Genomic DNA, 25,387 nt, shown 5'->3' with positions numbered 1-25,387 from the left:
CAGGCTCCCTGCATGGAGCCTGCTTCTCCTTTTGCCTGTGTCTCTGCCTCTCTCTCTCTCTCTGTGTCTCATGAATAAATAAATAAAATCTTAAAAAAAAAAAAAAAAGATAGTGTCCATTCAGTTTCAGTCTTTTGCATGTGGGTATACTGTTTTCCCAGCACCATTTGTTAAGGACACTATGCTTTCCAGTGTTGTGGTCTTGGCACACATGTTGAAGATCATTTGACCTTATATGCCTAGGTTTATCTTTGGGTGTTCTCTTCTTTACCTTTGGTCTGTGTGTTCATCTTTATGCCACTGCCATACCATTTGATTAGCTTTGTAATATGTTTACAGGTCAGGAAGTGTGAGGCATTCAGCTTTGTTCTTTTTTCTCAAGATTGTTTTGACTAGTTGAGATCTATTGTTGTTCCATATGAATTTTAGGATTTTTTTTTCAATTTCTGCAAAGAATGCCATTGGGATTTTGATAATAGAGATGGCATTGAATCTGTATGTAGGTGACATTGGGTAATGTGGACATTTTAATGATATTAAATCTTCTGTAACCGTCCTGTGTATGTCCGCTGTAGACTTGCCTCCATTTATTTGTGTTTTAATTTCTTTCATTAGTGTTTTGTAGTTTTCTTTGTACAGGTCTTTTGCCTTTTTGGTTAGGATTGTCCTAATTATTTTATTCATGACTCAGTCTTGGTAGGTTGTATATTTTTAAGAATTTATCTATTTCTTCTAAGTTACCTAGTTTGCTGGTGTCTAATTGTTCATTGTAGTCTCAGGATCCTTTGTATGTCTGTGGTGTCAGTTGTAGTACTACATCTTTCACTTCTGATTTTGAGTTTTCTCTCCTATGTTTTCTTATTCTAGGTAAAGTTTTCTCAATTTTGTTCATCTTTTCTAAAAAGTTCTCTTTTCACTTTTTCCTATTGTTTATCCTATTTTGTTTACATCTGCTTTAGTCTTTATTATTTACTTCTTTCTACTAACTTTGGACTTGTTTTTCTCATTCTTTGAAGTGTAAATTTAGAGTTCAGTTTTGAGATACTCTTTTCCTTTTTTAAAAAAGCTGGAGTCTGGGATCCCTGGGTGGCGCAGCGGTTTGGCGCCTGCCTTTGGCCCGGGGCGCGATCCTGGAGACCCGGGATCGAATCCCACGTCGGGCTCCCGGTGCATGGAGCCTGCTTCTCCCTCTGCCTGTGTCTCTGCCTCTCTTTCTCTCTGTGTGACTATCATGAATAAATAAATAAAATCTTTAAAAAAAAACAAGCTGGAGTCTGTTTTATTTATTTATGAGATATATTTATTTATTTTAGAGAGAGAGTGCAAGGGGAAAGGGCAGAGGGTTAGAGAGAATCTGAAGCAGACTCCCTGCAGAGCATGGAGCTGGTCACCAGGCTTGATTTTCATGATCCTGAGATAATGACCTCAATCAAAACCAAGCGTTGGACACTTAATTGTGCCACCCAGGTGCTCCCCAAATTTTTTTTTCTTTTTTAATGTAGTATTTACCACTATAAACTTCCCTGTTACTACTGCTTTTGCTGCATCCCATAAGTTTTGATGTGTTATGCTTTTGTCTCCAGGTATTTTCTAATTTCCCTTTTGATTTTTTTCTTTGATCCACTGCTTAAGAGTATATTGTTTTCATACATTTGTGAATTTTCCCAGTTCTCCTTGTGTAATTGCTAGTTTCATTCCATTGTCAGCAGAAAAGATAGTTGTATGATTTCAGTCTTCTTAAATTTGTTAAGACTTATTTTGTGACCCAATATGTGATCTGTCCTGGAGAATGTTCCATATGCAGTTGAGAAGAATTTGTATTGTGCTGCTGTTGGGCCAAATGTTCTGTATGTGTCTGTCAAGTTGATTCGGTCTGTAATGTTATTCAGGTTGCCTGTTTCCTTATTGATATTCTGTCTGGATGTTTTATCCTTGTTGACGCTGGGATATTGAAATCTCTTACTGTATTGTGTTGCGCTCTCTTCAGTTCCATCTGTGTTTGTTTCAAATACTTGGGTGTTCTCATGTTGGGTGTATATATTATTGGTATATACTTATATTCTACGTATATTCATCTTCCTGATGAATTGACTCTTTTATCATTATATAACGTCATTTTTTTGCCTCTTGTCAGTTTTTGACTTAAAGTTTCTTTTGTTTGATATAAGTATGGCCCCTCCTGTGCTCTTTTGGTTACATTTGCATGGAATATCTTTTTTCACTTTTACTTTTATTTGCTGTATGTCCTTAAATCTAGAGAGTCTGTTGTAGACAACAAATGGTTGAATCTTACTTTTTCTGAGCCATTTAGCTACTCTTTTGATTGCTGACTTTCGTCCATTTACACTTAAAGTAATTATTGATAAGGTAGACTTACTGTGTCCATTTTGTTACTTATTTTGACTGTCTTGTAGTTTTTTGTTACTTTGTTCCTCCTGTTGCCTTCCTTTGTTTCTTTGTTTTTGTTGTTCTGGTTTTTTCTTTTAGTTACATGCTTGATTCCTTTCTCATTTCCTTTTGTGTATCCTCTATAGGTATCTTCTTGGTGCTTAGCCATGGGTCTTACATAAAACATTTTATAATCTTGACAATTATATTAAACTGATGGCACTTTAGAATTTTAACTCTTTTACTTGTCTCTCCTTTCCACACTTGGTTTTCAACATCACAAGTTATATCTTTTTATTGTGTGTCTTCTTAATGTATTTTTGTAAGTATAGTTATTTTCATACTTTTGCATTTTAATTTCTGTACTAGGATTAAGTTATTGTTTTCGTTTATTCCTTAAGTTTTAGAAACAATTAGAAACAATTTGTAGAGTTTAACATTTGTTATGTACACTTTTGTGACTAAGTTCAAATTTTTTTTTAAGTTCAAATTTTATGTTTAAAAATTACCTTAAAATTTTTCATGATAAATTTCTATGTAAATTGAGTAAATCTAATAAATTTTTTTGTTGTTTAAACAGAATTCTGAGACTGATGGTCAGCCATATAGAAGAATACGTTGAACCTATAGTTTTCTGAAGAATCAGTTCAAAAGAGCCAAAAAAATACAAAAGGTAATGGAAAAGTTATATCTTAGAATGTACTTTGGAATGACACTTTCCAGCAAAGTACATAAATGAATCCATAAGTTATTTTGACACACTAATTTGGGGAATGTTTTATTTAAAAATTTTTCCTGTTGTATTTTATTCCAAATGCTTATTGTATCAGCTATATTCAGTTACTATTTTAGAAACTGAGAATACAGTGATGAGTAAGACAGAAGCTGTCCCTGCTCTCATTAGGGTTGCATTCTAAAGGGAGGGAGGACAAATAGTAAACCAATGAAACATTTGTTGTTAGTGCAATGCCCCAAATTAAAATGGATAATAGAGACTAGTGACTACTTTCATTATTGAAAGAAATAGTGAAATATTTAAATGCCCTCATTGAAGAAGGATATTTCAGTTAAGATCTGAATGGCAAGAATGTGTCAGTCCTGTGAAGATCTGAGAGAGGAGATTTATAGGCAGTAAACAAAAATGACCATGGAATGCTTGAAGAACAGAAAGGGAAAATGTGACTAGAGTATAAATGAGGGAAAGAGTATATGGAATTCAGGTTGGAGAAGAAAATTGGGAGAGGAGCAAATTTCTAGAGAAGGTCAAGTATTCTGTTTTGTTGCATAATATTTTAGACACTTGTAAAATCTGTAGAAATATCAAAAAAGTAGTTGGATAGATAACTCTGAAGTTTAGATTCTGTTCTATGGGTGTGGATTTGGAAGTTATTGGCATAGAGAGATACTTAGAGGAATATGTCTGGATGAAATTATCTAGAGAGTATACATAGATTGAGATGGAGTTAGCCTTGGGACATGCCAGTATTAGAGAAGAAGAAACAGCCAGTGAGATGGGTGAAAAATTAAGAAAGTGTTCTGTCACAGAAGGCAAAACAAGAAAAATATTTAATAAATGCAGAAGTGATCAGTTATAAGTTACATCACATGTTACTCAGAGGTAAAATAGTAGAGTAAAGCAGTCATTAGATTTGGCAACATGAATGTCATTTATGACTAATAAGAGAGAACAGTCTCAGTGGGAGTGGGTGAGGGTGAATGCTTGATTAAAATTGATGAAGAGAAAATGGGGAATTTCCAGTTAAAGATGGCAAAAAAAATGTGATTAAGTTCTATTTCTTCTTGAAACTCCACTAAAGCTAAAGTAGGGTGTTTTTTGTTTGTTTGTTTGTTTTTTTTAAACAAAAGATAGTGCAAAAATAAAGAGAATGGGAAACAATTACAACAGAATTTTGGAAGCTGAAAAATGAATGGAAATATGATATCTATCTTCTAGATCTAAGAATCTAAGCCAGCTGTGAGAATGCTGAAGAACAAACTTATGACACTATAGAGCCTCTAAAATGTTAGGAATTAGAGCACTCTACTTCTGCAAACAGGAGTAAAAGTGAGACTAAACACAGGCCGATTTGTTGCCAGTCTAAGTCAGTAAAAAACAATGATTAACTCTAGGAAAGCTTATTTTAGAAAAGGGAAGCAATTGTAGTATGCTGTATGGCTCAGCTGTGAATTGCATTTGGAGAGCCATATAATAATGTTAACTCTGAATATAACCACCTCGCCAAAATTATGATACTGAGAATTTGGGCAAGAGTGCATGTATATGAGGTAAACATGAGATGTCAAAGAGAACTGAATTCTTATTTTTCTTAGGGGGATTATGCCTGAAAAATAAGACTTGAACAGAAGGAGACATTTTAATAATTACATTGGCACAGCTTGAATAAATTGGTACTGTGTAGGCATCCCCACTTAAAACAGAAGGAATCAAGAAGTGACAAAGGATATCAGAGCATAGACTGCCAGAAGAAATGGTTCAAGAGGTGGAAAATTGGGAAATGGAGATCAGAGGACAGAAGACTTCTGATTTTTTAATAAGTCTTCTAAAACTATGGGGACACTTTAGACTCTGAACATGTATTCATTGGTGAAAATAAACACTAAGTTTTAAAGTAAGGGAGAGAATGGAATTAAAGATGTTGAAACAACAATTGTCCTCTGCCATGCAGTTTTCCTGTGAGAGGGAGCAGAAAAGGAGAGACAGTACCTGAAGGGGGTTGATGGGTCAAGATTTGTTTTTGATTTGTTTTTTAAGGTTAAAATACTAAGATGTTGATCAGAAAAATCCAATTATCAAGAGAGGGATTTGTGATGTAGGAATAGAAAGCCTTGAGAAGTGACAACAAATGGGATTCAGAGGACAGTATCATGTCATTAGATACTACACAGTTTAATATAGAATATGTTGTTTTATGTATAAGGATTCTTTTCCAAAGATAGATTTCTAGGCACTGAGATTTTCTGTTAATTATGTTTAATGTTGCATGCTGAATTAAAAACATATTTGCTTCTATACTTGGCAAAGTTTGAAAGTTTTATAAAATGTCTTAGTTTTTAATATCTCCTCATTTCATGAATATTTTTTTAAAGCTTGTTTTTAAAGTGATATTTTAAAAGACTTATACCATCCTTGCCCTTTATCATCATAAAATAATATCATCACTGGAAAGCTGGGAAGTCATCACTTAGTGAAGTTGAGCTCAAGTTGCTTAAGTAAAGGAGCATTTGATTCCTTCCTAGTTGAAATTTGATTCTTGGTAATTTAATTTGTGAAATTTGGATTCTAGTAACTGTAACTGATCCTTTCAAAGACATTACTGCATACCATGGTGGCATAGTAATGTCAGTATTTAAGAAAGAAGACTTTTAAAGATTTTACTTATTTATTTGAGAGAAAGAACACATGAGCAGGGGGAGGGGCAGAGGAACAAGTGGACTCTGCGCCCAGCATGGCGCCTAATGCAGGGCTCTGTCCCAAGACTCAGATCATGACTTGAGTCGAAATCAAGAGTTGGATGTTCAACCCAGGCGCCCCAAGAAGGAAGACTTTTAATGATAAAATTTGATCTGTATTAGATTATATACTTGAAATCCTTTGCTGTGTGTAGAGACATCACTTAGTTATTTAAAACTGAATCCTTAGGGCAGCCCAGGTGGCTCAGGGGTTTAGCGCCACCTTCAGCCCAGGGCCTGATCCTGGAGACCTGGGATCGAGTCCCATGTCAGGCTCCCTGCATGGAGCCTGCTCCCTCTTCCTGTGTCTCTGCCTCTCTCTCTCTCTCTCTCTCTCTCTCTGTCTCATGAATAAATAAATAAAATATTTTTTAAAAAAGCTGAATCCTTAGAATCCATAGCATGGGCAATGTGATTCTGGACAGTTCTTTTTTTTTTTTTTTTTTTTTTTTTTGGTACTGAAAATGTGAGGCCTAGAGTACTTCCAAAACAAGACCTTTTGGCTGTTCCTGCATTACCACTGTGGTTTGATACAATTAATTTGACACCATTTAAAGAAGTTAAGAGAAGTCTTCTCACAGTTGGCTTTAGAGTACTTAGTTGGGCCTGTTTTACTTCTTCACATACCTTTCCCTTAAATATAGCTTGTTTTTCAGTTGGTGGCTAGACAAGGAGAGAAAAGATCTTGGACTAGACTGTTAGAGATACAGTCTTCTTTTTTTTTTAAGATTTTATTTATTTATTCATGAGAGCCACTGAGAGAGAGGCAGAGACAGAAGACAGAGGAAGAAGCAGGCTCCATGTAGGAAGCCCAATGCAGGACTCAATCCCAGTTCTCTGGGATCACTCCCAGAGCCGAAGGCAGACGCTCAACCGCTGAGCCACCCAGGCGTCCCAAGATACATATAGTAGTCTTATGTTGTTCACTTTGCAGCACAATAAATGTTTGGAAGAATATTGTTAATCAACTTTAGTAAAATAGCTTAATAAAGCATCAGCCTGTATGCTCTAAATCATTTTGGGTTCAGTCAGGATGGCTCTAATTCTTGGGGTCTTTTTTTTCCTTTTCTAGTTTGCCCTATTTTCTATCTTTTGATAATTAAAAAAACATATACTTGGTGCCACATAAGGCTCAGATCTGGCCTTCTTACTTTAAAGTGAAACTGACCTTTTTAAATTCATCCAACTTGGGTGTTACTTTTGCATTGTTCTTTTTTTACTAGTGATAGAATCAGCCTCTGTTATTACCGTGATGGTAACACGGTATGTTTCTTAGGCCATGGGGAGGTGGGGGTTGTACTTAGGTCATCTTTAAAATCTAGCTCTCAGGAGATCCCTGAATAGCTCAGTGGTTTGGCGCCTGCCTTTGGCCCAGGGCGCGATCCTGGAGTCCCAGGATTGAGTCCCATATCAGGCTCCCGGCATGGAGCCTGCTTCTCCCTCTGCCTGTGTTTCTGCCTCTCTTTCTCTCTCTCTATCATGAATAAATAAATAAAATCTTAAAAAAAAAATAAAATAAAATCTAGCTCTCAGATTGTGTAATTCCATGTTTCATCTGCTAATGTTGACCCAGACACTTAAAACCAGTATTTTATTGAGTGCTAGTTTTTATTTTTACCTCTGACTCCTCACTCATTTTCTTTTAAGAGTTCTTAGCCCTTCGCAGTTTCACTTCTGCAGCCATAACCACATGGGCACTGCAGCATCCTTGAGCAAGGACCATTCACTTGCTCCTTCATGCCTGTACGTTTGAAAACAGTGATAGAATAGTTCAGAATCCCATGCTCTTGGGACATCTTTCATCTTTTCTCAGAGTTACACATTAATTTACACTGTTTTCTAAATTTCAAATAAAAGATATAATAGTTAAAGTAGAATTTCTTATGCCTCAAAACTGTTAGGGATTTTATTAGCATTAAAGTGGTTCAATATTTAACTCACAACTATAGGATATAAGTATCTTGTGTGAATAAAATCTGCTTTATATTTCAGATATAGGGTGACAGATTTTAGGCTTATGATTCCATTTTAAAGTAGTTAATTCTTTCAGTGTGGGCATGAGACTTTTTATAATAAGGCCTCTCCTTCTGCCCTCCCTCCCCCTTCCTTCCCTCCTTCTTCCCTCCCTTCATCCGTCCCTCCCCCCCCCCCGCCCCCACTTCCATATCTCTGCACCCAGTGTGGGGCTCAAACCTACAACCCTGAGATCAGGAGTCACATGCTATACTGATTGAGCCAGCCAGCCACCCAGTAAGGCTCTTTTCTACTTACCTTGCCTTCACCCTTCTATCCACTCTTATTCTCACTTTATGGTCTAGTAATTAAACTTCAGGTTGTAACATGACTAGATATTTCTCTAAAGAAAATGCTAATAAACCTCTTAAGTTTCTCAAATAGGATGCTCCCTTGTCTCATAAAGGCCTATACCTTTGCAAATTGCCATTCTTGTGGCTTTCTTTCAAATGGTCATACAAATTACATGGGGACCTTGTTAAAATGTAGATTCTGATTCAGTAGGACTGTCTTTTAACAAGGTCTCAGATAATGCTAGTGCTGATGGTCTCTGAACCATATTTTTAGTGACAGCAATCTAGACTACCTGACAAACTCATTGTCGTCAAGAAAATTTCCTCTGTCTCCCTGTTCCCTTGCATATTTTTGCCTACAGCAAATGTATCTTTTATCCTTGTATCCCTAAAGCTTAGCCTACTATTTAATAGAAGATAGGCTTTCAACAAATGTTTGTTGTTGATTAGATTTTTTTAAATTAAAGAATAGGTGACATACATTGCTATATTAGTTTCAGGTATAAACAGTGATTGAACAATTCTGTACATGATACAGTGCTCACCATGTCACCATAGAGTGTTATTATAATATTATTGACTATATTCCCTATACTATACTTTTTATTCCCATGATGGATTTATTTTGTAATTGACAGTTTGTACACCTTACTTCTCTTCACCTGTTTTACTCATTCTCCCAGTCCCCTCCCCTCTGGCAACTACCAGTTGTATTTATATTTATGAATCTCTTTCTGTTTTGTTTTGTGTTTTAGATTTTACATATAAGTGAAATCATAGGAAATTTGTCTTTCTCTGTCTGACTTATTTCACCCAGCATGATACCTTCTAGTTTCGTTTATGTTGTCAAGATTGGCAAGAGTTCATTATTTTTTTAAGGCTGAGTAATATTCCACTGTATATTCCCCCAACACCCACACCACATCTTTATCCATTCTGTTGATGGGCAACCTAGATTGTTTCCATATCTTGGCTGTTGTAAATATTGATGCATGAATATAGGGGTGTATATATCTTTTTGAATTATAGCCTATTCATAATTATATACTCTAATTAATACATATACTGGGATGCCTGGGTAGCTCAGTGGTTGCGTGTCTGCCTTCAGCCCAGGACATGATCCCAGAGTCCTGGAATTGAGTTCCATATTGGGTTCCCTGCAAGGGACCTGCTTCTCCCCTTTGTCTATGTCTCTGCCTCTCTCTCTGTGTCTCTCATGAATAAATAATTTTTTTTAAATCTTAAAAAGATATATATACTAAAAAGAGGAGCATTTTTTATTACTTTATAATAGAAAATGAATCCGTAAATTTTTTCCCCCTGTATTCCTTTTTTAGAAGGAAAAATGACTCACCTGTGCCCTAGCTAAAGGTATTTATTTAAAAATAATGTTTCAACTTGGGTACAGACCAAAACATTTATATTCTCTGTGATAACATACAGTGTTTCTCAACATTACTGTATTTGTAGAAATAACTTTTTTTTTTGCAAACTAATGACTTTTTATTTTTCCTTCCACCCAAGGAGAAGTACAAATGTCTACCACAAGACGAAAACGTAATATGTTATGTTGTTTACCGTAAGCTGTAGTAAAATGAGCTCGATTGTTGACAGGTATGTTTTTAGAAACTCTTTGTTTTGAATCCTATCAAACTATTTAAAATTTTATTATTAGAGTGATGGTCTATACCATTTCATGTTTAAACAGAATTCCTTTGAACATGTTTCATGTTTAAACATAATTCCTGTTACATTCAATTTCTGTATTGAGTGAACATAGTGTAATAATATGACATATTAATAACTGTCTATAGCCAAAGTCAGCAGCATATGGTTGTGTCCTAAACAGATCTTGAATTGTAATTTTGAGTGGTCAGAGCTACTCTGAAAGAAACTGACAGCTGCAGATGTTTCCTTGGCACCTTATGGAATCTTTTTATGTCTTGTTCTTTTTCTCCTTATCTGTTGGTGCTAACTCCATCCCTTTAAGCATCTTAGCATTTGTGATTGATAAGTGGTAACTATAATTAGGATTTTATTAGTTAAAATTTAAAATCCTTAAATCATACTCCTGCCAGGAGGAGAAACCTTGTTTCTTTGATCTTAAAACCTTTTTTTTTTTTTTTTTTAACATTTAACACCTCTGACACTGAGATTCATTTTACAACTGCCTTATCCATAGTTTAATTGGTAGCATTTGTTTCCTTCTTGGTGTCACATGAAATACTGATAAATCTTTATAAAAATCAGTGGTGTTTTTAATTTGATGAAATACAGTAACATATTTTAAGCTCTTACTCTTTGACAGCTCTTTGTTGTTGAGTACTTTTTATATGTTACTTCTTAGCCTCATAATAATGCCATTAGACTTTACAGCTGAGGAAAGGATAGGTCAGGGAGGTTGAATAATTTGTTTAAGGTCACATAGTTAAGTGCTGAGCTGGAATTATGACTTGTGTTGGTCTGTCTGACACTGAAGTTCTTGTATTTTTATTATAGGGGATTCTTTAAGAGTTTTGTAGCTAGAGTTGTATACAGAAGTGTGAATTTTGACATCTGGGGCCAGCCTGTCTCCCTTTCCTGTGAGATAAACAGTGAAGATATGTACTCTACCAGAACTTAAGACCTAAGGGGCAAGGAGTTTGCTTAGAGAGGCCTACCTGCAGCCCTGCCATATTTTCAGGTGGACTGTAAGTGTAGTTGTCCCTCAGAAGGGATGTTCTTTCAGTGCTCCTGAGAAATTAAATATAATTATGGTATTATGCTTCTTGGTGATTGCCAGTTCCCATTCTAGACAGTATGATATCTAGAGATAACCTCTGTGTTCAGACATAAAGCAGTGATGCTTTTTTTTTTTTAAGATTTTGTTTATTTATTCATGAGAGACACACACAGAGAGAGAGGCAGAGACACAGGCAGAGGGAGAAGCAGACTCCATGCAGGGAACCTGATGTGGGACTCGATCCTGGGACTCCAGGATCACGCCCTGGGCTGAGGGCGGCGCTAACCGCTGAGCCACCCGGGTTGCCCAAAGCAGTGATTCTTAATATGAGTTCATTATATCTGGGAATATCATGGAAGTTATGGACACTCTCCTCAGTAAAGTGCATATACATACAGAAGTTTTCATAAATTGCAATGCGTACTTGGAACCCTGAAAGTCCAGACATGGAGCTCTATGATACAAGATTGGTAGATGTTCTCAACAGTGGATCCAGCAGGCACTATATGTGCTTTATAGGCCATGGGAAGGTGGTTAAAATAGTGAATTGTGAATTCATGTAAAGCTCATATGAAATTATTTAATATTGCTACTTAAGGTTAAGGAATTAGCCTCCAGTGCTCTTGATTTCGTTTTTAGAATGCTGTTCCCCTAGATCTTTCCATTACCAGCCCCTTCTTGTCACTTAGATCTGGGCTTAAAGTCCGACCCTCAGCACATCTTTCCCTAACCACTCAGATTAAGGTAGCATCATAGTACCTAAACAATCACCCCTTTTTAAAAAAATCTAAAACTTGTCATTGTATATTCCTTTCTTGATTTGTTTCATTCTACTAGAAAATAAGCTGTAAGAGAGCAGGGATCTCCGTGTTTGATTAACTGCTCTGTAATCATGTCCAGAATAGAGCCTGGCACATGAGTACTAATAAATATTTGTCAAATGAATCAGTAATGAATGAAATGTATTAATATAAGTTAAAGCTAGATATTATGATGTTTATGAGTGAGTGATTTGTGATTTTATAACATGAATGTCTCAATAAATTTTTAAGCTATGCTCTTATAATTAAAAATAATTTCAAATGAATCATTTTATATAATGGTAAATATGCTGACTTTCTGGATTTTCACTGAATACTAACAGTTTGAAACGATATTAACCTCTGATTAGATTAAATTCTGTTTTTGTTTTTTTTAAGCATGTATATATAGTACATAAGAAGTTTTACAGTTCACATTTATGATAAGCTTTTAAAAAATACAATTAAACATGGGTAAACTTTAATTTTTTAATATTTATTAGAAAACAACTTAGTTAATTGAGTTTGAATTTGTACAATTTTTTACTCTACAAAAATCCTAGGATATAACTGATTTGATTCACATGTCATGTTGGTATTGCTCTTGCTTAGTGAGTCTGCTCTTATTTTCTCTATCTACTTTCTTTTTTCTTTTAGAGAAGATGGTAGTATTTTTGATGGGTTGGTGGAAGAAGATGACAAGGACAAAGCAAAAAGGTAGTTCAATTTAAGATGTTAAATAATAAATGAATAATAAGCAAATGTAAGAGTAAATAGTAAAACAGTGATTTCCAGAAGCTCTCTGCCTTAACAACTTAGATATATTGGCAAGTTGGAAATGCTTAGAATATCAGTATGCAGTTTGTAATTTAAATAAAGTTATCCTGTAAAAGTGCTCATCTCATCACATCATATTATGAGTATATAATATCTATAAGACATCACTAGGAATGTTAACCTTCATCCCTTTGCTAAGGTAGGGTTTACCAGATTCACCATTATAGTTACTGTTTTCCCCTTAACTTGCTCTGTTCTTTGGTAACAAGTCAGTAAGTGCAGCCTATCTTCAGAGTAGGGATGGAAGGAATTAAACTCCATCTCCCGTAGGAGGGGATATCTACACACATTTGGAATACTTGTGTAAAAAAAATGTTTCCCCCTTTTTTTTTTAATATCTGTATGGACTCGTGTTTTTATACTTTAGGTTATACTCCAGTGCTGTTCTATTTTGTTGCTCAAATTGTTTCAGCTTTGGCAATTGAGAGTTCTTTCTGGGTAGGCTTCTATGGTCTCCACATGTCTCCATTTTCCCAGTAGGAGGGAAAGTAGACAGTGGGGAAAGGGAGGGAAGAATTGTTGGAGAGGTATCTTCAAGTAGGTGAGGGAATGGGACCTAAAGCCATCGTGGTATTGATGGGGGCTTCCACCTAAAGTAGGCAGTTAATTATAATCAGGAGGAAAAAGGCCCAGGTAGCATTACAGCAAAGTTTGTAGTCCCTCAGAGTGAGTAGTAAACACTTTATTTTTTTTTCTGTGTTGAACTATATGGTTGCTTAGACAAGGGTAAATGTTGTATTATAGACAGATACAAAAGATAAACATGTAATAAGTAATCTTACATGTCTGCATTTAGCAAAAAAAAAAAAAAAAAAAAAAGAGGGGAGTTACTGGGATTTGGAAAATATTCACAGTAACCAGGTAAGTTGCTGAATACTTTAATGAATGATAAAATATATCTCAGAAGAAGATTTTGAGGAAACTATATGGTGTATTCAAGGAAATAAAAAGGCTTGGATTTGAAGCTAAAAGTATATAGGACAATCCCTATCCCTTAACCTCAGTCTGGTGAAGGGAAGTTCTTCAGTCATGCCTAAATGAAGAGGTAGATCTGTAAGGAATTGACTCGGACAGTCTTAAAGGCCAAGTTTATAGATGGATAAGGTAAGCTAAGGGTATTCTATTTTTGAAGACTTTGAGAATGTTTTTAGGGAACCAAAAATACTGTGGCTTTGGAAGACATTGGAAAAAGACAGAGAACCTCACAATACTGTCAGAAATAAGCAGGACCACACTGAACAGTGACTGAAACAATTATGAGTTCAAGTATCTTAGTTTGGAACCAAGAACAAAGGGAGTTTTATACCCACCCGGAAAATGAAACATCTGTGACCTGTCATCAGGGAAATTATCACAAGGGCTAGGAACTTCCAGCCTAAATGGAATATGGAGTGAAGTTTACTTTAGTGGTTATGATCCAGTCATAGAGTTGGCAATATTTGATCTCTGTACGTGTTCTTCTCCTGGAATAAAAATGGCTGATTTGAATTACAGCTTCATGGTAGCTGTATGGCACTGGGCTTGTCCTCCTCTGTGCCTAAGTTGTCATCTGTAACTTGAAAAGTGGTAATAAAGTCTACCTCACAGGAATAAATGAGATTTCACAAGTATTTATAGTAATGCCTGACACATAAATATGCAATGAATATTGGCTTTTATTTTTATCCCGATTCATGTGTTCAGATACATATGCTAATTCTCAGATGCTTATTTATTTTTTCTAAAGGAGTATAGCTAGATTTGTATATCTAAGCCTCTTGTATATATCTTTTAAAACGTGAAACAGGCAATTTCGTTGTATTTGAATTCTCTCCAAACCATCTGTCCACCAAGACCAGCATTACATATTATATTTCACATTAATAAACAGTTATTAGTAACATGGGAATCCTCTTAGGTTTCTGTTCTGCTTCCCACTGCAAACCAGGTCTGATTTACCTAGAATGGATAAGTTCTGCCTCTTAAGCCTCAAATCCACACTACCTCTATTAACAGCGTTTGCCTCCTAAATGGTCATCTAGTGTCCAGGTGTATTTGCCATACAGTAAGATTTCAAGAGTATTTGCCAAATTAATTTGTTTCACCAAGTGTTGATCCTTTTTATCACTCTTATCATTCTGATGGCAGAATGGTCTTATTAACAAGCAGGTCTGTTCATATTTCTTTGCTGGAAAACATTTCAGTACCTTCCCATGACTTTCAGGATTAAATTAAAATCCTTTTATGTAACCTAAAGACTTCATGTTTTTTCCAAGCATTTATTTCTCCCCCCTACCCCCTAGCTCTAGCCTACCGAAGCACAGACAACCTGTTCATTGACCATGTTAGCCAGATTGAACTACTTTTGACAGGTTTTTGTTCATGCAGAAGTTTCCTGTACCTGCAATGCCTTGCATATACCCCACTGCCATCCTTTTCTCACTTAGCTCACTTAGCCTTCATGACTTACTTCAGTATGTGAGGATGCCATCCTGCTTCCTCTGAATTTCCATAGGAATTGGCTAAACTTCTTGAAAGAGCTTGTATTTCCCCAGTATTCTTAGCCTTTATTAGCTCAGTCTCTCTTATTATAGCAAGCACTCAGTTTGATGGAGTCATTTAATATCTATTAAGTTTATTAAGAGGTTTGAACCATTTTATTTTTTCCCAGTACTAACAGAATAAATGCTTCTTTGTTACTGAAAAAAAATAAAATAAGATTATCTTCTGACCTTCTGGGATATGATTATACTTTGCTTAGGCAAAAACTAAATTAGAAAATCAAAGTTCACAAAGTAGACAATTAGAGGTATTATAGAATGATTAATTGCTCTATAAATAATTGTATTTACTTGTCTGAAGGTCTTGGTGCCGCTTGGTATTTGTTTACTGGTTAACTGCTTCACATGCAAAAGTACTAATTATTCATTTGGCATGCATATTTTGAGTGCTTACTGTTTGTTAGTTGTTACGCTTAAGTGCTTAGATGAAAAAATTAGGGCTCTGTTATTAGGGTGTACACAACCTAATGGAGAGAAAGAAATGCAAACAAATGGTTATTGCTCTGTGCTGGAGCAGCCTGGCATACAGGAATAAAGAGGAAGACTGTATGGATAAGCCTGAGGGTAGAGAGATTTTCATTTTTAGATTTGTTTGTAATATAAAACTTATAAGAGATGGCTGCTTCTAATAAGGAAAAATATAAATTCTTGGTAAACACTAGATTAAATAAAACCTGAAATTTGAATGAAGTTTGTTCTTACTGGCGTTTTCCTAAGAACATGTTTGCCAAATGCTTAATATGTAAGTTCTTCAGTGATAAGAAAATTATTGCCCCAATTAACTGTACATTGTTGGTAACTTGTGGATACTTATTACCACCCATATTGATAGAAGTACATGGTGCGTAGTTATGTCCAGAATAAGCATTGTATTAAACTGTGTGTGTAATCAAATGGATTGTTTGAAAGCTGCTTAATTTTTTTTTTTTCCATCAGAGTATCTAGAAACAAATCTGAAAAGAAACGTAGAGATCAATTTAATGTTCTCATTAAAGAACTGGGATCCATGCTTCCTGGTAATGCTAGGAAGATGGACAAATCTACTGTTCTGCAGAAGAGCATTGATTTTTTACGAAAACATAAAGGTAAAATTTTAACTTTATAAGATGGATTTTTTAAAATAACAGATTCTTCCTTAAAGCATAATATGATAGAATCTTGACAGTGATTCTTAAAATTGGATGTGTGTCCTCACCTTTTTTTGAGAGAAAGAAATCAATTGCTTTTTTAAAGATTTCCTGGTATGTTCTTTATTTCATTCAACAAACATTTATTTAGTGCCTACTATATCCTAGATTTTTGGGGTGCAGAGTAACAGTCCTGGCCCTCAGTTAACCTAAGCCAAGGAAGACAAACATATAGACAGCTAATTTACAACGAAGATACTTAGAATGTGAGTAGTGTTTGTAAACCATAAACTTTCTCTGAGAACACAGGGGGGAAAATGTGTCAGAAAAGGCTTAAAAATAGTTGAACTTTCAACTGAGTCTTCATTTTAGATTAAGTAGAGAGAATAGCATTTCATCTGGAGGAAATAGGAAATAGCATATGCAAAAGCAGAGAAGCAGAGTTCAGTGGAATTGGAGTATAGTTGAATTGGAAAATTATGGGCATATTTCAAAGAGGCAAGAACCACATCATGAGGGTCAGTGGAATTGGAGTATAGTTGAATTGGAAAATTATGGGCATATTTCAAAGAGGCAAGAACCACATCATGAGGGCCTTATGCACCATTTTAAAAGATGATTTCAGTGTATGTTTAGGAAATAAACAGTGTATGAAATAAGGTATGATTATTAATCAAAGAAAATCATTTAGACTAATTGAGTCATGAAGTGAAAAAGTTAACATTGAATGTTTTGGTAACAGAGATAATAGGTGAAAAACTTACAGAAGGACTTTTCCTTTTCCAAATGTAAATGAAATAGTAAAACTTCTCAAAAGGAGAATTTGTGACTAGTACCTTTTATTCACTCCTCCTGGGCTCACTCAGTCATGCATTACCAGACTGATTTATGCTCCACCACTCTTTGAAATTATTTTTCTTAATTTCACAGATGCAAGCAGCCCCATGCCTTCTGCCACCAACCAGACAATAGCAGTAGCTTTTGAATACACCTTAATGCACGGGAATTTTTTTTAAAGATTTATTTATTTATTATATAGAGAGAGTAGGAGTGTGTGAGCAGGGGGAGGAGCAGAGGGAGAGAGAGAATCCCAAGCAGGCTTCATGCTCAGTGCAGAGCCTGACGTGGGGCATGATCCTAGGACCCTGAGATCATGACCTTAGCAGGAATCAAGAGTTAGTTAGAAGCTTAACCCACTGAGCCATCCAGGCGCACTGGAAATTTTAATCCATCCTCCTGTTTCCCGCCCCCCTCCCTTGGCCTGTGTTATACTGTACTGCACTTCTTCATTCACCTCCCCTTCCTAACTGAAACTTTCTTTTTTTGCCCTTTAAATGTCTTGTCTTTTGTGTTCTTGCTTTCTCTATAGTGTTTCCTGTGGTTATTTCATTCCATAGCTTCAACTATTGGCCTCTTTATTAAGCTACCGTATCTGTATTTTTAGGTGTAAATTTTCAGTCTTTTGTTTCCAGATAACTTCTAGTTCTTTCTTTTGCATGTGCTCAGACACTGTACATTCGTTTTCATTTTGTCAAATCACCTCTTTCTCTCAACTTTCCTTTTTACATTTTTAAAATACTACCCTTTCAGATTTTAGGACTCAAGCCTGAAAAGATTTGGATTTTTTTTCATCTTCCTTAGTACCTTATCACAGTTGCCAAATTCTGTTGATTCTTGTGTAAATGTGTCAAAATTGCTTGTATTCATTTTTATTGTCACCATTATTGTTACATTTTACCTCTACAGATAGTATTCTCACCTTTGTGCCCCTTGTTGGCATACTCAGTCCCCTCGGACATTGCAGTTCAATAAATGATTGCTGAATGAAATAAAATCATAGAAATGCATTTGCCCCTGATAATAGAAGATTAATTCTCACATTATGTAGATCTTTTTTTTTTCAAAATTGGGTATATAATTCTCACAAAAATAAAATTTACCTTAAATTGAAAGGGAATTCTTTTTTTTTTTTTTTTAAGATTTTATTTATTCATGGAGACATACAGAGAGAGACAGAGAGAGAGAGGCAGAGACACAGGCAGAGGGAGAAGCAGGCTCCATGCAGGGAGCCCGATGTGGGACTCGATCCTGGGTCTCTAGGGTCACGACCTAGGCTGAAGGCAGACACTAAACCACTGAGCCACGCAGGCTGCCCGGGAATTCTATTATACTTATTATTAGTACTCTAAGCTTGTGTTTAACTGAACTTGATGGATTTGCTTGTGGATTCAAATCCTTTTTCTGGAAGTATACAATGGATGTGAATTTGAAAAGCATGACTATATTCCACAGAATTAGTAGCCAGACTTCTTAGTTACTCTTCATATTGTAGTACAGGCATTTCCAGTATGTCTGGTAATACATAATCAGAACACCTTAGTTTCTACTTTTCACTGCAAAGTAGAATATATTTTGTAGTGTGAAATCTATGACATAGGTTTTTATTTTGCCTGGTTGTTTAATTTGTCTGCATTTAGAAACAAAAATACGTATTCCCTAAATATTTCAGGTTTCATTCTTTATAAATAGCTTTCTCATAACTAAATCCATTAGAAAAATGTTGCAAGGTAAACCACTAATTTTGTTAAAATGTGTGCCCCCCAAACCAGGGATCTACAGATTTTTGACCAGTTTCCTACCACTAAGAAAACATTCAAGTAGGCACTAACCAAAAATCAGTCTGGGATTATTAATTTAAAGTTTTTGCCCCAAATCTTAATTTAGTCTTCTTGATGAATTCAGAATAGAACATCTCAAATTGGAAGGAACCTTTCTGCCTGGCAATAGGTAAACATAAAGTCGTCTTAGTTAAAAGCAGACTGACTGACTGACTTCCTTGGCGCCTTTCCTCTAGGCTCAGGTCCTTAGGACTGCTCTAGTTAAGTTCCACCATTTGAATGTCAAGAGAAGGAAGGAGAAAGAATTTCCTTCTAATGCTTGATTCTGATATGCTTGTTCTGATTCCTATGTGGTCATTATATCAAGCAGGAAGCAGTCTCAGGCCTTCAGGATTACAGGCTGTTAAAGCTCCCCAGAGAAAAACCGGAGACTGGTATTTCCAAGAGACCAAATCCAAGTAGATAACTTGCCACATTAGCCCATGTGTTTCATCATACTCATGCCTGGGCCTCCTGATACCTACCTAAACCAGTAAATGTTATTGCCTGTGGTTCTTATCTTAGGGAGGAGAGAAGGCAACTTGCTGGACTTTTGTACCACCCTATACCCCTACCGTGTGTTTGGAGTATGCCACTAATGTGTCAAATAATCTTTACAGAAATCACTGCACAGTCAGATGCCAGTGAAATCCGACAGGACTGGAAACCTACATTCCTTAGTAATGAAGAATTTACACAATTAATGTTAGAGGTATGTCTAGATTTAATTTTTGAAAAGTTCTATTTTCCTCAAAAAATAAATCATTGAGGTGATGAATTTTAGTATACTAATATTGAAAAGCCTTAATTCATCATAAATCAGTAAACTATGTCTTCAATTAAAATTAATCAATGTAAGTATAAGTAAATAGTACTATGTGGTAAGGTAGTATTAAATTTTCATATTTTTTTTTATAGTACATGATTTTTGAGAGGCTTAATAAAAGTCAGAAACCTATAGCTATCAAGTTCTTTACCTGAGGCCACACTAACAACATTCAAATGACAAATAATGTATTTTATTCATCGCATGTTAACTATTACTTATGAGGGGTGCCTGGCTGGCTCAGTAAAGCATGTGACTCTTGATCTCAGAGTCATGAGTTCAAGCCCCATGTTAGGTGTAAAGATTACTTAAAAATAAAATCTTTAAATATTATTATGAAATGTATACTACTGGACTAAGGATCTTTTTTAACAAATTGAAGTTCACCTAAATATAATATAAAATAATAAATGGAGTATTTTGAAAATATTAAAACATTGCAATATACATTGAAAGGCAACCCTTCTTAATTCAAGTAGAAATGTTTAAAAGGAAATAAGTAAATGTTCTGTAAAAAAATTATTTTTGAAAACCATTCAGAACATATTTGCTTATAATTGAAAACCCTTAATACCTCATAAGTCATTTATAAAATCCACAAAAAGTTTTGAATCCTATCCATCAATTTTACTTTTCTACTTTTTAATCGTTTTCTATATAGGAAACAATTTCTATATAGATGTCATCTTTGCACACAAAATACACAGAGTTCTGTATCAAATTTCCATGGAAACTTAAGATAGGAAAGGTGGTATACTTTGGCAATAACCGTTAAGGACAAGAAAAATAAGCAAACTAGACATAGAGTTGAGGAAAGCAATCAAGGTAGGGATGTAGAGGTTGTCAAATAATTTACATCTCTTACCCTGTTTGTTTTTATATATATATTATATATATATAATTTTAAGATTTTATTTATTTATAAGAGACACAATGAGGGGCAGAGACATAAGCAGAGAGAGAAGCAGGCTCCATACAGGGAGTCCAATGTGGGACTCGATCCTGGACCTCAAGGATCATGCCCTGGGCCGAAGGGAGTCACTCAACTGCTGAGCCACCCGGGGATCCCTTGTTTAGATATATTATTTTAGACCTTAAGCATTTATCTATGTTATGTATGTATGTGTAATGACCATATTCACTAAAGTATGAAGCAACATCAAGTATATTGCAAATTAATGTTATTTTTCTGTTTATACCTTAAATGGAACAGTTAATTACCAGATTAATATATATTCAGCAGAAATGTTACTATCTGAAAATTTGTTGGACTGTATATATACTTGTAGCTGTGCTTAACATCTGAAAATAACTGAGCACTTTTCACATATTAACTCAATGAATATTCACAATAATCTAAATAGTCTGTTAGTATTCTTTCTTACTTTCCTCATTTGGAAGTTGATGAACAAAGGGATTATGTTACCCAAAGTAACAGAGTTAGTAAGTAGCTCAGTAGCTCAGTAAGTAGCTCAGCTAGGATTCACTGCAGCCTCTGATCTTCATGGCCTGAGCCTCTGTGCACACTGAAACTTACTTTCAGTGAAAGCTAGCCAAAGAACAGACCTTTTAGCTTAAAAACCAGCAATTAGCTCTTTAAATTAGTGGACACTTAATTTATAAACCAAATAATAGTTTCTAATATTAAGATTTTTTTTTCCTCTAAAAGGTAAGTGTTCTGCTATAACAAAAATATTTTATTCTAAAGTTCATAAAAAAGTGGTCTGTAATAGCCTTCTGATCATTTACTCATCACTAAACTCATTAACATTGTCCAAAATTACTTTGTTAGATATAAGTAACATGCTTATGAAGAGTACATGCACACAAATTAATGTTTATTTTTTATTTTTTTAGATATTTTATTTATTTATTCATGACAGACACAGAGAGAGAGAGAGAGGGAGGCAGAAACACAGGCAGAGGGAGAAGCAGGCTCCATGCAGGGAGCCTGACATGGGACTCGATCCCCCGTCTCCAGGATCACACCCCAAGCTGAAGGTGGCGCTAAACCGCTGTGCCACTGGGGCTGCCCTAAACTAATGTTTAAACAGAGAAAGGAAATAGCTCATTTAATTGCTTCTTAATTTTTATTTTATAAACTCAATGCAGTGATTTAATAAGATCTTCTCTGTTAATCATAAAATACCCATTCTTTTTTATTGGTATGAAAAATTTCTTATAAATTCATAAATTTATATATAATATCTTCATTTGGGATCCCTGGGTGGCGCAGCGGTTTGGCGCCTGCCTTTGGCCCAGGGCGTGATCCTGGAGACCCGGGATCGAGTCCCACGTCGGGCTCCCAGTGCATGGAGCCTGCTTCTCCCTCTGCCTGTGTCTCTGCCTCTCTCTCTCTCTCTCTCTGTGTGACTATCATAAATAAATAAAAATTAAAAAAAAAATAGTATCTTCATTTATTTCTTAATACCTTAAGATAAATTCACTAATAGGCTAAACAGTGAGGCACTGTCTCTAAATTTTCTTTACACTGGTCAGGTTTTTTTTATTTGCCAAGACACATGTAGTACCTATGTAGATAACTATCTACATAGGTACTACATACTATTAGATTTATCTAATAAATAAATCTAGAGATTATAACATTGTAATATGCAACCGAGAAAACTTCAACATATTAAAAATTTTGAAAATATAAATTGTCTTATACTCACAGCTTTTTAGATTACATTCCTAAAAAGTGTTACATTTGTTTATTAATGTGTTAAAGACATTTTTGCTTTTTAGTATTAACTATATATTCTGCATATTAACTGTACACTATATATCTACTATTCATTAACTGCTGTATATGTAGCATATTTATATCCCAACATTACTATGCCAAGATATGTATGAGATACTAGGAGAATATGTATAAATGTGTACATATATTACAACCGTGGTCTAACTAACCTACTTGTGTTACAGTTGGCTATTTGTGTTGATCAGATTATAGATCAGCAGTCTTGATATCATTTTCAGCAGAATTTTAAATATAGGCATTATCTTGGAATATTAGAATTGCTAGTAGAAGAGATTAAATCATTCAGCTCATTTTATTTATGAGGCCCAGAGAAGTTGTAATTTGTCCAAGGTCATGTAGCTAATTAATGAAAGAACTGGGAAACATAACTTATGTGTTGGCTGTTTCTCACCTATTCTCCATGCTATCTGTCCCTCTCCCTTTTATCTTTGTTGCCTGTGGAATATTCCTTTTTATCCTTGGGAGGGAGGAAGTTGGTTTGAGGGGTAGTCAAGGAATTCAGGACAATTTAGCTTGATTAGATCTTTCTACAAAGTCCTATCTATGTGAAGTAATCTCTGTGTATGAAGCTCATTCCCCTTGGCAGCTGGCCATTCTCTCCAGTAATTTACAAGGGAAGGGCTAGTGCCCTGTCAGCCTCATCTTAGATACAGATGCACAAGGAAGTACTGTCCTCTTCCCTAGAACTTCCATCCCAGTCTTCCCCAGGTCAAACATTGAATAAATAATAAGGATTTACACAGTTCTTTTATTGTGGGCCAAGTAGATGTCAAATAGGAAGGCAAGGAGTTTTTTTTAAGTTTTCATTTTAATTCCAGTTAACATATAGTGTTATATTAGTCACAGGTGTACAATATAGTGATTCAGCAATTCTGTACATTACCTGGTGCTCATTAAAAGTGCACTCCTTAGTCTTTGTCACCTGTTTAACCCATCCCCTTACCCACTTCTCCTCTGGTAACCATCAGTTTTCGATAGTTAAGACTCTGTTTCTTGGTTTGTCTCTCTTTTTTCCCTTTGCTCATTTGTTTTGTTTCTTAAATTCCACGTATCAGTGAAGTCATTTGGTATTTATCTTTCTCTGACTGACTTATTTCACTTAGCATTATACTCTCTAGCTTTATCCATGTTGTTGCAAATGGCAAAAATTCATTTTTTATGGCTGAATAATATTTCATGATATATATGTGTATGCCTATGTATATGCATATATATATATATATATATATTTCCTCATATATATATATATACACACACACACACACACACACACACCACACCGTACCCATTCATCAGTCGATGGACACTTGGCCTACTTCCCTATCTTGGCTGTTGTAAATAATGCTGCTATAAACATCAGGGCACACATAACCCTTTGAATTAGCGTTTTTGAATTTTGTGGATAGATAGCCAGTAGTGTGATTGCTGGATCATGGGGTAGTTCTATTTTTAACTTTCTGAGGAACTCTCATACTGTTTTCCACTGTGCATTCCCACCAACAGTACAGGAAGTTTCTTTTTTTCTCCACATCCTCACCATCACCAGTTGTTTCTTGTGTTGTTGGTTTTAGCCGTTCTGACAGGTGTGAGGTGATAGCTCATTCTAGTATTGATTTGCATTTCCCTGATGGTAAGTGATGATGAGCATCTTTTCATGTGTCTATTGGTCATCTGTATGTCTTTGGAGAAATGTCTGTTCTTGTCTTCTGCCCATTGTTTAATTGGATTATTTGGTTTTATAAATTTTTTATGTATTTTGGGTGCTAACCCTTTATCAGATACATCATTGTAAATATCTTCTCTCATTCCATCAGTTTCCTTTTAATAGTTTTGTTGATTATTTTTGCTTTTGTTTCTCTTGCCTCAGGGGACCTATCTAGAAAAAATTGCTATGGCTGATGTCAGAGAAGTTAAATACCCATGCTCTCTTCTAAGATTTTTAGAAGGTCTTATATTTAATCTTTAATCTATTTCTAATTTATTTTTGTATATGGTATAACATACTGGTCCAGTTTCATTCTTTTGCATGTTGTCCAGTTTTTCCAACAGCATCTGTTGAAGAGACTGTTTCCCATCTTTCTGGCTTTGACGAAAATTGACAATATAATTTTGGTTTATTTTAGGGTTTTCTGTTCTGTTAATCTGTATGTCTATTTTTGTGCCATTACCATACTGTTTTGATTACTACAGGTTTGTAATATAACTTGAAGTCCAGAATTGTGATGCCTCCAGCTTTGCTTTTCTTTTTCAGGATTACTTTGGTTATACAAGGTCTTTTGTTCCATACAAACTTTAAGATTGTTTGTTCTAGTTCTGTAAAAAAAAAATGCTATTGGTATTTTGATAGGGATTGCATTAAATGTGTAGACTGCTTTGGGTAGTATGGACATTTTAAACAATATTTACTCTTCTAATCCATGATTATGGCATGTCTTTCCATTTCTTTGTGTCATTTTCCATTTCTTTCATAAATGTCTTATAGTTTTCAGAGCATAGGTCTTTCATCTCTTGGTTAACTTTATTCCTAGGTATCTTATTATTTTTGGTGCAATTTTAAACAAGATTGTTTTCTTAATTTCTCATTCTGCTGATTCATTATTGATATCTAGAAATGCAACAGATTTCTGTAGATTGATTCTGTATCTTGTGACTTTACTGAACTTGTGTATCAGGTCTAGCAAAATGTTGGTGGAGCCTTTTGGGTTTTCTGTCTACAGTATCATGTCCTATGCAAATAATGAAAGCTTTACTTCTTCCTTACAGATTTGAATGCATTATATTTCTTTTTGTTGTCTGATTGCTGTGGCTAGGACTTCCAGTACTATGTTGAATAAAAGTGGTGAGAGTAAGTAGCCTTGTGTTGTTCCTGACCTTAGGGGAAAAACTTTGTTTTTCCTCATTAAGGATAAGTCTTTTGGGTTTTCTATATATATATAGTATCATGTC

The 25,387-nt window shown here is 35.1% G+C and overlaps 1 protein-coding gene across 9 annotated transcripts in view; it reads left to right on the top strand.

Moving 5' to 3' along the window:
• The window catches only part of CLOCK (clock circadian regulator), a 132,982-nt gene that overhangs the window by 49,488 nt on the left and 58,107 nt on the right, over positions 1-25,387 (top strand). For 8 of the 9 annotated variants that reach the window (XM_041724391.1, XM_041724395.1, XM_041724388.1 and 5 more), the window contains 5 exons: positions 2,969-3,061; positions 9,690-9,779; positions 12,345-12,404; positions 16,001-16,149; positions 19,469-19,560. In XM_041724391.1, the coding sequence (XP_041580325.1) occupies positions 9,733-9,779; positions 12,345-12,404; positions 16,001-16,149; positions 19,469-19,560 (348 nt within the window). In that variant the 5' untranslated portion in view covers positions 2,969-3,061; positions 9,690-9,732. Of the gene's footprint in view, positions 1-2,968; positions 3,062-9,689; positions 9,780-12,344; positions 12,405-16,000; positions 16,150-19,468; positions 19,561-25,387 lie in introns of those variants that run through there. The other variant, XM_041724396.1, reaches the window with a different exon arrangement.

The sequence above is a fragment of the Vulpes lagopus genome, chromosome 12 (assembly GCF_018345385.1).
Source record: "Vulpes lagopus strain Blue_001 chromosome 12, ASM1834538v1, whole genome shotgun sequence".
Taxonomy (NCBI): Eukaryota; Metazoa; Chordata; class Mammalia; order Carnivora; family Canidae; genus Vulpes; species Vulpes lagopus.
Note: the sequence above shows the minus strand (reverse complement) of the source record. Positions and strands in the feature narration are given on the sequence as shown.